The sequence below is a fragment of the Pongo abelii genome, chromosome 9 (genome assembly GCF_028885655.2).
Source record: "Pongo abelii isolate AG06213 chromosome 9, NHGRI_mPonAbe1-v2.0_pri, whole genome shotgun sequence".
Classification (NCBI taxonomy): domain Eukaryota; kingdom Metazoa; phylum Chordata; class Mammalia; order Primates; family Hominidae; genus Pongo; species Pongo abelii.
This window is the reverse complement of record NC_071994.2, coordinates 67834453-67845775: the sequence shown is the minus strand read 5'-3', so window position 1 is coordinate 67845775 and position 11323 is coordinate 67834453. Positions and strand designations below refer to the sequence as shown.

The 11323-nt window shown below is 46.2% G+C and overlaps 1 protein-coding gene across 10 annotated transcripts in view; it reads left to right on the top strand.

Annotated features, from left to right (window-relative positions):
- Positions 1-6325: 6325 nt before the first annotated feature.
- Positions 6326-11323, top strand: part of ZNF143 (zinc finger protein 143) — a 66297-nt gene continuing 61299 nt past the window's right edge. For 4 of the 10 annotated variants that reach the window (XM_054524682.2, XM_054524681.2, XM_054524680.2 and 1 more), the window contains exon 1: positions 6922-7027. In XM_054524682.2, coding sequence (XP_054380657.1) covers positions 6986-7027 — 42 coding nt within the window. In that variant the 5' untranslated portion in view covers positions 6922-6985. Of the gene's footprint in view, positions 6410-6864; positions 7032-11323 lie in introns of those variants that run through there. The other 6 variants (XM_054524684.2, XM_063711255.1, XM_063711256.1 and 3 more) reach the window with 6 other exon arrangements.

Sequence of the window (11323 nt, the reverse complement as noted above, 5' to 3'; positions counted from 1 at the left end):
ATATATATAAATGGCCAGTATCACAGAAAAAGATGATTGACATCATCAGTCATTAGAGAACTGCAAATCAGAAACAATGAGATGCCACTTCACACCTACTAGTATGACTATAATAAAGAAAAGATGGGCTGGGCGCAGTGGCTCACTCCTGTTATCCCAGCACTTTCCCAGGCTCAGGCAGGTGGATCACTTGAGGTCAACAGTTTGAGACCACCCTGGCCAACGTAGTGAAACCTGTCTCTACTAAAAATACAGAAAAATTAGCTGAGCATGGTGGTACAAGCCTGTAATCCCAGCTACTCGGGAGACTGAGGCAGGTGAATCACTTCAAGCCCGGAAGTGGAGGAGCAGAGATCACGCCACCGCACTTCAGCCTGGGCGACAGCGTGAGACTCCATCTCAAAAAAGATGGACAACTGGAAGTATTGGTAAGAATATGGAGAAATTCGCCTGTAATCCCAGCACTTTGGGAGGCCAAGGTGGGCAGATCAAGAGGTCAGGAGATCGAGACCATCCTGGCTAACACAGTGAAACCATCTCTACTAAAAATACAAAAAATTAGCTGGGCGTGGTGGCGGGCGACTGTAGTCCCAGCTACTCGGGAGGCTGAGGCAGGAAAATGGCGTGAACCCGGGAGGCGGAGCTTGCAGTGAGCCGAGATTGTGCCACTGCACTCAGCCTGGGCAACAGAACAAGACTCCGTATAAAAAAAAAAAAAAAAAAAAAAATTGAAACCCTCATACATTGCTGATGGGATATAAAATGCTTATTTGTTGTGGAAGTTTGGCAGTTAGTTTCTCAAAAGGTTGAAAATATTGTTTTACGTAGACATGACCCAGCAATTCCACTCCTAGGTATATATACCAAAAGAAATGAAACACAGGGTCTGCAAAAAAAACTTGCACACAAATGTTCATAGTAGCATTATTGATAATAGCCAAAAGGTGGAAACAACCCAAATATCTATAAATTGATAAACAAATCGGGTGTATACACAACCAAATATTTGGCAATAAAAGGGAATTAAGTACTGTTATCACCCTGCAACCTGGATGAGGCTTGAAAACATTGTGCTAAATGAAGTCAGACAAAAAAGGTTCCATTAAAATGTAATGTCCAGAATAGACAAGTCCAAAAGGGCAGAAAGTTAGTCATGGTTGCCAGAAGCTGGGGGAAAGAAGGAATGGAAGTGACTGCTAATGAGTATGGGGTTTCTTACAGGGGTGATAAAATACTTTGGATTAGATAGTGGTGATGTCTGCACAACCTGAGTATATATATGTACTCAAGTGTATAAAATGGTGAATTTTATGATAAACAAATTATATCTCAAAAAATAATTTTCACAGGTTTCTTTTTTATTTTATTTTATTTATTTATTTATTTATTTTTGAGACAGAGTCTCCCTCTGTCGCCCAGGCTGGAGTGCAGTGGCGCGATCTTGGCTCACTGCAAGCTCCTCCCGGGTTCACGTCATTCTCCTGCCTCAGCCTCCCGAGTAGCTGGGACTACAGACGCCCGCCACCACCCCCGGCTAACTTTTTTTTTTTTAATTTTTAGTAAAGACGGGGTTTCACCGCGTTAGCCAGGATGGTCTGGATCTCTTGACCTCGTGATCCGCCAGCCTCTGCCTCCCAAAGTGCTGGGATTACAGGCGTGGGCCACCGCGCCCGGCATGCAAACTTTTTTTTTTTTTGAGACAGAGTCTCGCTCTTGCGCCCCACCTGGAGTGAAGTGGCACGATTTTGGCTCATGAACCTCCGCCCCACAGGATCAAGCTATTATCCTGACTCAGCCTCCCGAGCAGTTGGGATTACAGGCACCCACCACTATGGCCGGCTAATTTTTGTTTTTTGCTTTTTTGAGACTGAGGCTCGCTCTGTCACCCAGGCTGGAGTGCAGTGGTGCGATCTTGGCTCACTGCAACCTCTGCCTCCCGGGTTCAAGGGATTCTCCTGACTCAGCTTCCTGAGTAGCTGGGACTGTAGGCGCATGCCACCATACCCAGATAATTTTTTGTATTTTTATTTTTTATTTATTTTTTGTTTGCTTTTTTGGGACAAAGTCTTGCTCTGTTGCCCCGGCTGGAGTGCAATGGCACGATCTTGGCTCACTGCAACCTCTGCCTCGCGGGTTCAAGCGATTCTCCCGCCTCAGCTTCCCAAGTAGCTGGGATTATAGGCGCCTGCCACCATGCCCGGCTAATTTTTGCATTTTTAGTAGAGATGGGGTTTCACCATGCTGGCCAGGCTGGTCTCAAACTCCTGACCTCAGGCGATCTGCCCGCTTTGGCCTCCCAAAGTGCTGGGATTACAGGCGTGAGCCACTGTGCTTGGCCAATTTTTTTGTAGTTTTAGTAGAGACGGGTTTTCATCGTGTTAGCCAGGATAGTCTTGATCTCCTGACCTTGTGATCTGCCTGCCTCATCCTCCCAAAGTGGTGGGATTACAGGTGTGAGCCACAGTGCCCAGCCTAATTTTTGTTCTTTTAGTAGGGATGGGATTTCGCCATGTTGGCCTGGTTGGTCTCGAACTCCTGACTTCAGGTGGTCCACCTACCTCGGCCTCCCAAAGTGCTAGGATTACAGGCGTGAGCCACTGTGCCCGGCCTAAACTGCAAACTTTTTAGTATATTTTTCATAGCGCTCATCAGAATCTCAAAGGAGTTGTCGAAGTGCTTAGGAATGACTGCTATGAATCATAAAGTGGGAATGGTGGAGATGGGCTAACATTTAAGCACTTTAAAAGCATCTCTGTGTTATCATATATCCTCCCTATCACATTGTGTCCCTATCACCCAAAAATGGGTGGTTTTACCTTACAGATGAGGCAACAGGTTCTGAGATAACTGACAAATCTATAGCTACAACTCCAAATGGAGAATGAGCCACTGGTTTGGATTTAAATTATTTTATGTTGAAAAAATCCACTCTCCACCCTTAGGGAAGTTTACTAAAACAAAAAAAGTAAGTACACGATAAAAACATTGAAATATATTAGAAATAACTTGGTCGGGCACGGTGGCTCATGCCTGTAATCCCACCACTTTGGGAGGCCGAGGCGGGGGATCACAAGGTCAGGAGTTCAAGACTAGCCTGGTCAACATGGTGAAACCCCATCTCCACTAAAAAATAACAAAAATTAGCCAGGCTCAGTGGCACGCGCCTGTAATCCCAGCTACCTGGGAGGCTGCGGCAGGAGAATCGCTTGAACCCGGGAAGTGGAGGTTGCAGTGAGCCGAGATCCAGCCATTGTGCTCCAGCCTGGGCAACAGAGAGACTGTCTCAAAAAAAAAAAAAAAGAATGAAGTCACCTATAATCCCTTTTCCCAGAAATAACTGCGGTTTTTTTTTAGACGACGTTTTGCTGTTGTTGCCCAGGCTGGAGCGCAATGGAGCGATCTGGGCTCACTGCAACCTCCGCCTCCTGGGTTCAAGCGATTCTCCTGCCTCAGCCTCCCGAGTAGCTGGGACTACAGGTGCCCGCCACCACCCCCCCTAATTTTCGTATATTTAGTAGAGACGGGGTTTCACCATGTTGACCAGGCTGGTCATGAACTTCTGATCTCGGGTGATCCACCCTCCTTGGCCTCCCAAAGTGCTGGGTTTACAGGCGTGAACCACCGCACCCGGCCTTTTTTTTTTTTATTCAGATGGATTCTCACTCTGTCACCCAGGCTGGAGTGGAGTGGTGTGATCTTGGCTCACTGCAACCTCCGCCTCCAGGGTTCAAGCCATTCTCCTGCCTCAGCCTGCTGAGTAGCTGGGATTACAGGCGCCCACCACCACGCCCGCCTAATTTTTGTATTTTTAGTAGAGACGGGGTTTCACTGTGTCTCGAACTCCTGACCTCGTGATCCGCCCACCTTGGCTTCCCAAAGTGCTAGGATTACAGGTGTGAGCCACGGCGCCCGGCCTGAAATAATTGCTTTTAAGCTTAACTCATCGTTTTATCTTTTTTCTATATATATCATATATAATTTCTATATATATGGTATACATATATATCATATATAATTTCTATATATATAGTATACATATATACTACTTTAATGCTTATAGCATGGTTTAAATATGCCAAAACCAACCAATTCTCCAGTAAGTTTTAAGTTACTGAAAGAAGTGTTTTAGAAAATATTATCTTAACAGTTTTTGAAGGGGGCTAGAAATAAGTTACCTCTTGTTCACGAAGTTGGGGAAATTATTTAATTTCTGCATTTAAGAGCCTGGGCTAGTACTGATTGACAGGGAAGCATTTTCAAGCCATTAATTTGACTGGATGTAACATGATATAAAGGAAAGGAGATGAATGGGATAACATTTTAAGCTTATGAATGGCTCTGAATACTATGTACATTTGAACTCTGTTCTATAGTCACTGGTAAATACTGTTAACACAAGGTTCCATTACCTGTGACAAATCAGAATTAGGTTTCTCTCTGAATCCAGTTACAATTATAGCATCCTATCCACCGCCACCATCACCGCCATTCAATTTTCAGAACCACTCAGTAGCTTCTGGGGATACAAAGATGTCCTGTAATTGCTATCTACAATAAGAGAGCGATTTAAAAATTCTTGAGATTCTGTATTACAGTGTTTTAATGAGTAGCCTACAGGCATGGGACTTAGCGGAACTGCATAAAAATATTCTGATGGGTTAAAAAACACTTCCGATTACAAAACACAGATACATGTGGAAGGAACAGAAATTATAAATTAAAACCATTTGTTTTTCAGCTGAGCTACTTCTCTGTAACAGAGAATGTATCCATTGGGTAGGAGACTGATTTAACTGAGCAAAATCCTCCAGTTAAAAGTAACCTAATCCTTTTTTTTTTTTTGAGACGGAGTCTTGCTCTGTTGCCCAGGCTGGAGTGCAGTGGCGCAATCTCAGCTCACTGCAAGCTCCGCCTCGCCGGTTCACGCCATTCTCTTGCCTCAGCCTCCCGAGTAGCTGGGACTACAGGCGCCCGCCACCACGCCCGGCTAAATTTTTTGTATTTTTAGTAGAGACGGGGTTTCACCGCGTTAGCCAGGATGGTCTCCATCTCCCGACCTCATGATCCGCCCTCCTTGGCCTTCCAAAGTGCTGGGATTACAGGCGTGAGCCTCCGCGCCCGGCCACCTAATCCATTTTTTATATGTGACACTTTTATTTTAAGGGCTTAAAAAGTAATCCGGGCCGGGCGCGGTGGCTCACGCCTGTAATCCCAGCACTTTGAGAGGCTGAGGTGGGCGGATTATGCGGTCCGGAGTTCGAGACCAGCCTGGCCAACATGGTGAAACCCCGTCTCTACTAAAAACAGAAAAATTAGCCGGGCGTGATGGTGGGCGCCTGTAGTCCCAGCTACTCAGGAGATTGAGGCAGGAGAATCGCTTGAACCTGGGAGGCGGAGGTTGCAGTGAGCCGAGATCGTGCCACTGCATTGCAGTCCGGGCTACAGGACGAGACTCCGTCTCAAAACAAAAAACAAAAAACAAAAAACAACAGTAATCCGAACTGATTTAAACTTCTTTATTAACAGAATATGTGTTTAAACAAAGCTTAAAGTCCTATTTTCTTTCTATTGGCGTCTAGGACCCTATTACTCAACTATCCGTTGGTTAGGGTCTGCACCTCAAAGTAGGCTTAATTGTAAATCAAAATATTTACTATCCACACTTAGAGGGCTATCCGTAACATCTTTTTTATTTATCCCCGTCCACTCGATAATCGTCTGAAATGCAAGACATTAAGTTAAACATCATCCAGCTTTCTCCCTGTTTTTCTAAGCAGGATCCAAATCTGTTACAACAGGGTAGACTCTCATTCTCTTGGTAGCTCAATTCTACCCCCTGGCCTGGCCGACTTCAGAAATTTTGAGTCTAATACACCCACCTCATCTTTAGTCGGCCTGGTGCGCCAACGCAAATTTGTACTGAGTACCTTCGGAACTGACTAGTAAGTATATCCAAAGGTTTAGAAAGGGCTGGGTTAAGAGCTACAAGAAGCATTACCACAAGGGCCACAACTAATTTGTATCCATTCTTAGTAACTTTAGGGAACCAGACTGAATGCTTTTCCCACCCTTTTGACCTTCCTTTATTAGTTAGGGACACAAGAACATACAAAAGACCGTAGCGACACCAGTTCTGACGCCTTCAACTTTTGAATCCAAATTACGTGAAAGCACAAAGCATCAGTGGTGTCTCCCCGCGGAATCCAAGACCCCCCCGGCCGGTTGCCAAGCCGCCGGAATTTCAGCAGGAAAGGAAGGCTCACCCTCCCACCGCATGGCGATGCCCGGGCGACTGGAGAAGCTCAGGCAGGCTTGGAAGCCAATCCCCGGCATACGGCAGCTCTCGCGAATGCAGAGCCCTAGAGCAAGACCAAGGGCCTCGGCCGACACTGAGAGCCTCCAGGGAGAGGTCAGGTCTCTCTTTCTTTCCTATTTCTCCCTTCGACTTCCCTCCCAGCAGGCTGCTATTCAGCATTCAGCAATCGCCAGGCAAAGCCCTTCTGGTCTGCAGAACGCACTCCGGCAAGCCCACCGGGAGAACCAAAGCCGCCTCCTCGCCCCTGTGGGGAAAATGGCGCTCGTCACCCCTTCTCCCTCCCGGGTAATCACAAGGACCAGCCTCCCTCCCTCGCTACAAAATGGCGCCTCCCGCTGGGGCCCCAGAATCGGTATAACTCGCTAGTCAGTGAGGCGGGTTCCGTCTGGGATAAGCGGTTCTGTCAACCAGTCAGACACAGGAGCTTTGATTCTGCACTTTGCGCGAGCCACTCAGGGGCGGGCTGTAAAGTCAGGCTTGGCTGGCGTCAGTTGAGGGGGCGCGGCTAGGGCGGTTTTCTTTCGCGTCGACCAAACGTGGGCCAATGGAAAACCGGAAGCGTCCTGTGAGTGATGTAATGACAGCCCAATGGAAGCTGGGGGCGGGCCTCAGACACACTATGCGGGTTGCGGGGCCTGGGGGCCGGACGGCTGTTTCCTGTCCTGGTGCATGGTGGTCGGACGAAGGAATTGTTGGAAAATTTTCTCGGAGGTTCGTATATAAATGTGTTTTTACCCAGTGTGCATTATTCTCCGCCCGGCCGCCGCCCTCAGCGCGGCGGCGCGGGCCCGCTTGGGCCCGGGCTCCGGCTCCCGCTGCTCAGCCTTCGCCGCAGGCCTTGCCGATTCTATGGGCCGGCCGCGGTAGCGGCGTCTGGGCAGAAGCGGAGTTTATTAATAACCCGCGGCCGCCACTCTAGGCGGCGGAGCTTTTCTCGTTGAGGACTCAACCCCCCCCAACTTGTCTCTGAGCGATGCGCCCCGCCTGTTTCCCTCAGGGGACCGCCAAGGGGAGGGAGTGAAAGAGGGGAGGGTGGAGCCCTCGGGAACCTTGGCCGCGTTTCTCGGCCTGACCTCCGCGCGGAGCGAGTCCCTAGGCGCCGCCGAGGCAGAGTTCCGCCGCCTGGGACGCCGGGCCCACGGGCCACACCAGGCCGCAGCGGGGGCGCCGGGGACAGGGCTGGCCCAGGCCTTCCCAGGACCCCGCCTGCCGGTCTCACCTAGCGATTCCCTCCCATGCGTGTCGTGGGCAGATTGTTTCCCCCTCACCCTTTCTTTTATTTAAAAAAAAAAAAAAAGGTTACTGAGGTCTAACATCGGATATTAGAAATTTACAATTTTATCCTCCCTTTTCTCCAGTTTTGGCCGAAAGAGTGAACAAATCCTTATAAGTCGCTTTGAAACATATTATTGTGGAACGCAAACCAGTTTTTATTCCTTCCCCTTTTGCTTTTGACATTTGTTTTTTCCACATAATAACGAAGTTAAAAAGAGGAAAGAATACCATTGCCAGCCCATTATTTGTTTAAAATCAACGTCAGCCTTTGCCTTGGAAGTGTCTAAATCAGCTGATATAATCAAGTGAGGATGTGGGGAGAAATTGTAGGTTCGAGATTGTGGTCGGCTTTGTCCTGAATCTTACCCAGAAGATACTTGTGTTTTCCTGTAGTTGACAAAAAACGGTGCAGTATTTAATGTTTTTTCTTGCTGAGTATGTAGATCAAGTTTACGTTTGGTAAGAAAATAACGTGATAAGGAGATCCCTCAGAAACACCCATAAGATGCATAGCTAATTTTATCCTGGCGTATTTTGACTGTTTGGAAATTTTTTTTTTTTTTAATTGTCAGTGTCCACTATTTGGAAATTTTATGAGCAGTCAGCTGTCTACAGATATTTGAGTGCCTTTTTTTTTTCCTTTACAGATGCCCGCCTTTATTTTTTAAAATAGCTTTAGTGATGTAATTCACATACCTTACAGTTCACCCATTTAAAATATGTAATTAGGCCTGGGCAGCATAGGGAGACGGCCCTCCCACGTTTCTACAAAAAAAAAATTTTTAAGTGAAATCAACGTGTGCCTGTAGTTCCAGGTACTTGGAGGCAGAGGTGAGAGGATCACTTGAGCCCAGGAGTTCCAGGCTATAGCGAGCCATGATTGTGCCACTGTACTCCAGTCTGGGTGACAGGCAGACCTGTCTCAAAAAGAAAAAAAAAAAGATAATTAGTTGAATTTTAGCCTGGGTGTGGTGGCTCACACCTGTAATCTCAGCACTTTGGGAGGCCGAGGCCAGCAGATCACCTGAGGTCAGGAGTTTGAGACCAGCCTGGCCAACGTGGTGAAACCCCCGTCTCTACGAAAAATACAAAAATTAGCCTGGCACGGTGGCAGGCGCCTGTAATCCCAGCTACTTGGGAAGTTGAGGCAGGAGAATCGCTTGAACCCAGGAGGCGGAGGTTGCAGTGGGCCAAGATTGCACTATTGCACTCCAGCCTGGGCAACAAGAGCGAAACTCCGTATAAAAAAAAAAGTTGAATTTTAATATATTCAGAGTTGCGCAGCCATCACTACAATCAATTTAGCGACATATTCATCACCCCCAAAAGAAACTATACCCATTAGCAATTACTCCCCATTTCCTCTCAGTTCTCCCCTCCACCCCGCTACTAGTTTGCATGTTTGCTATTCTAGATATTTCACATAAATGGAATCACATAGTATGTAGCCTTGTCCAGGGTCATTTATGTTATAACATGTATCAATACTTTCTTTTTATTGCCAAATGATATTTCATTGTATGAACATAGTATATTTTACTTATCCATTCATCTGTTGATAGACATTTGGGTTGTTTCCACCCTTTGGCTATTACGCATAATGCTATGAACATTTGTACAAAAGTTTTTGTGTGGACATAGGTTTTCCTTTCTCTTGGGAGTAGAATACCTAGGAATAGAATTGCTGAGTCATATGGTAACTATGTTCAACCTTTTGAGGTACTCTAAAACTTTTTCAATGTGACTGCACCACCTTTACATTCCTCCCAGCAATGTGTAAAGGTTCCAGTTTCTCCATATCCTTACCAACACTTGTTATCATCAGTCTTTTTGATTATAGTTTTTCTAGTGTGGATGAAATGGTGTCTCTTGTAGGTTTGATTTGCATGTTTCTGATGGTTAATAATGTTGAGCATTTTTTCTGTGCCTAGCAATCATTTATAATCATTGGAGAAATGTCTGTTTGGATTCTTTACCCATTTTAAAGTTGGATTATTTGTCTTATTATGATTTGGTTGTGAGAGTACTTTATATGTTCTAGATAGAAGTCCCTTATCAGATACATGGTTTGCAAAATGTCCATAGTCCTTTCCTGTGTGTTGGAATGTTGCTGTGAAGTAAGGACTCATTGTGTTCTTCACAGAAATACGGCATGGCTGTATTGAACTGTGCCTGTACTACATGGTTTTATTTTTAAAATAAAAAACCGCTCCCTCCACCCTCATAGCATAGTTCCATTTCTGGAAGATAAGCACTGAATTTTTAAATGTTCATACAAGCATATACAGATAACTATATACATTTTTTTTTTTTTTTTTGAGACGGAGTCTCGCTCTGTCGCCCAGGCTGGAGTGCAGTGGCGCCATCTCAGCTCACTGCAAGCTCTGCCTCCCGGGTTCACGCCATTCTCCTGCCTCAGCCTCCTGAGTAGCTGGGACTACAGGCGCCCACCACCACGCCCGGGTAATTTTTTGTGTTTTTAGTAGAGATTGGGTTTCACCATGTTAGCCAGGATGGTCTCGATCTCCTGACCTCGTGATCCACCCGTCTCGGCCTCCCAAAGTGCTGGGATTACAGGCGTGAGCCACCACGCCCGGCCCAACTATATACATTTTTAAATACATGAATGCAATCATATGGTATCTACTTTTCTGCAACTTGCTTTTTCCCACTTACCATATATCTTGGACATGTTTCTCACTGTTTCAGATAGATAGATCTCATTCTTTTAAATGCCTACATGTTTCATTTAGGGATGTCCTGTGTGTGTGTGTGTGTGTATTTGTGTATAGATATTAAAAAAAAATCCATTTTTTTTAAGAGACAGGGTCTCACTCTCACCCAGACTGGAGTGCAGTGGCATGATCTCAGCTCACTACAGCCTCAACCTCCCTGGCACAAGCGATCCTCCCACCTCAGACTCCAGAGTAGCTAGGACTGCAGGTGCACGCCACCATGCCCAGCTAATTTTTAAAAAAAGTTTGTAGGCCAGGCGAGGTAGCTCACGCCTATAATCCCAGTACTTTGGGAGGCTGAGGCAGGTGAATCTCCTGAGGTCAGGAATTTGAGACCAGCCTGGCCAACATGGTGAAACCCTGTCTCTACTAAAAATACAAAAATTAGCCAGGTGGGGTGGCCCATGCTTTTAATCGCAGCTACTCGGGAGGCTGAGGCAGCAGAATCGCTTGAACCCGGGAGGTGGAGGTTGCAGTGAGCTGAGATTGCACCACTGCACTCCAGCCTGGGGGACAGAACAAGACCCTGTCTCAATCAATCAATCAATCAATGGTGCGTGTTAATTACATAATAAGAATAATGCTCACGCCTGTAATCCCAGCACTTTGGGAGGCCAAGGTGGGTGGATCACGAGGTCAGGAGTTCGAGACGAGCCTGACCAACATGGTGAAATCCCGTCTCTACTAAAAAAATACAAAAAATTAGCTGGGCATGGTGGCAGGCACCTGTAATCCTAGCTACTCAGGAAGCTGAGGCAGGGGAATTGCTTGAACCCAGGAGGCAGAGGTTGCAGTGAGACGAGATCGCATCACTGTATTCCAGCCTGGGTGACAGAGGGAGACTCCGTCTCAAAAAAAAAAAAAAATAATAATGCTAAATGGCCTGTAAGGGTAATTAATTTGTTAAATGTGAATTAAAAGTGATCATTGTGAAGAATTTTTGACAACTTAGGAAAATTTATAGGAATGAAAAAAGCTGAATACAAAATGTTATGTA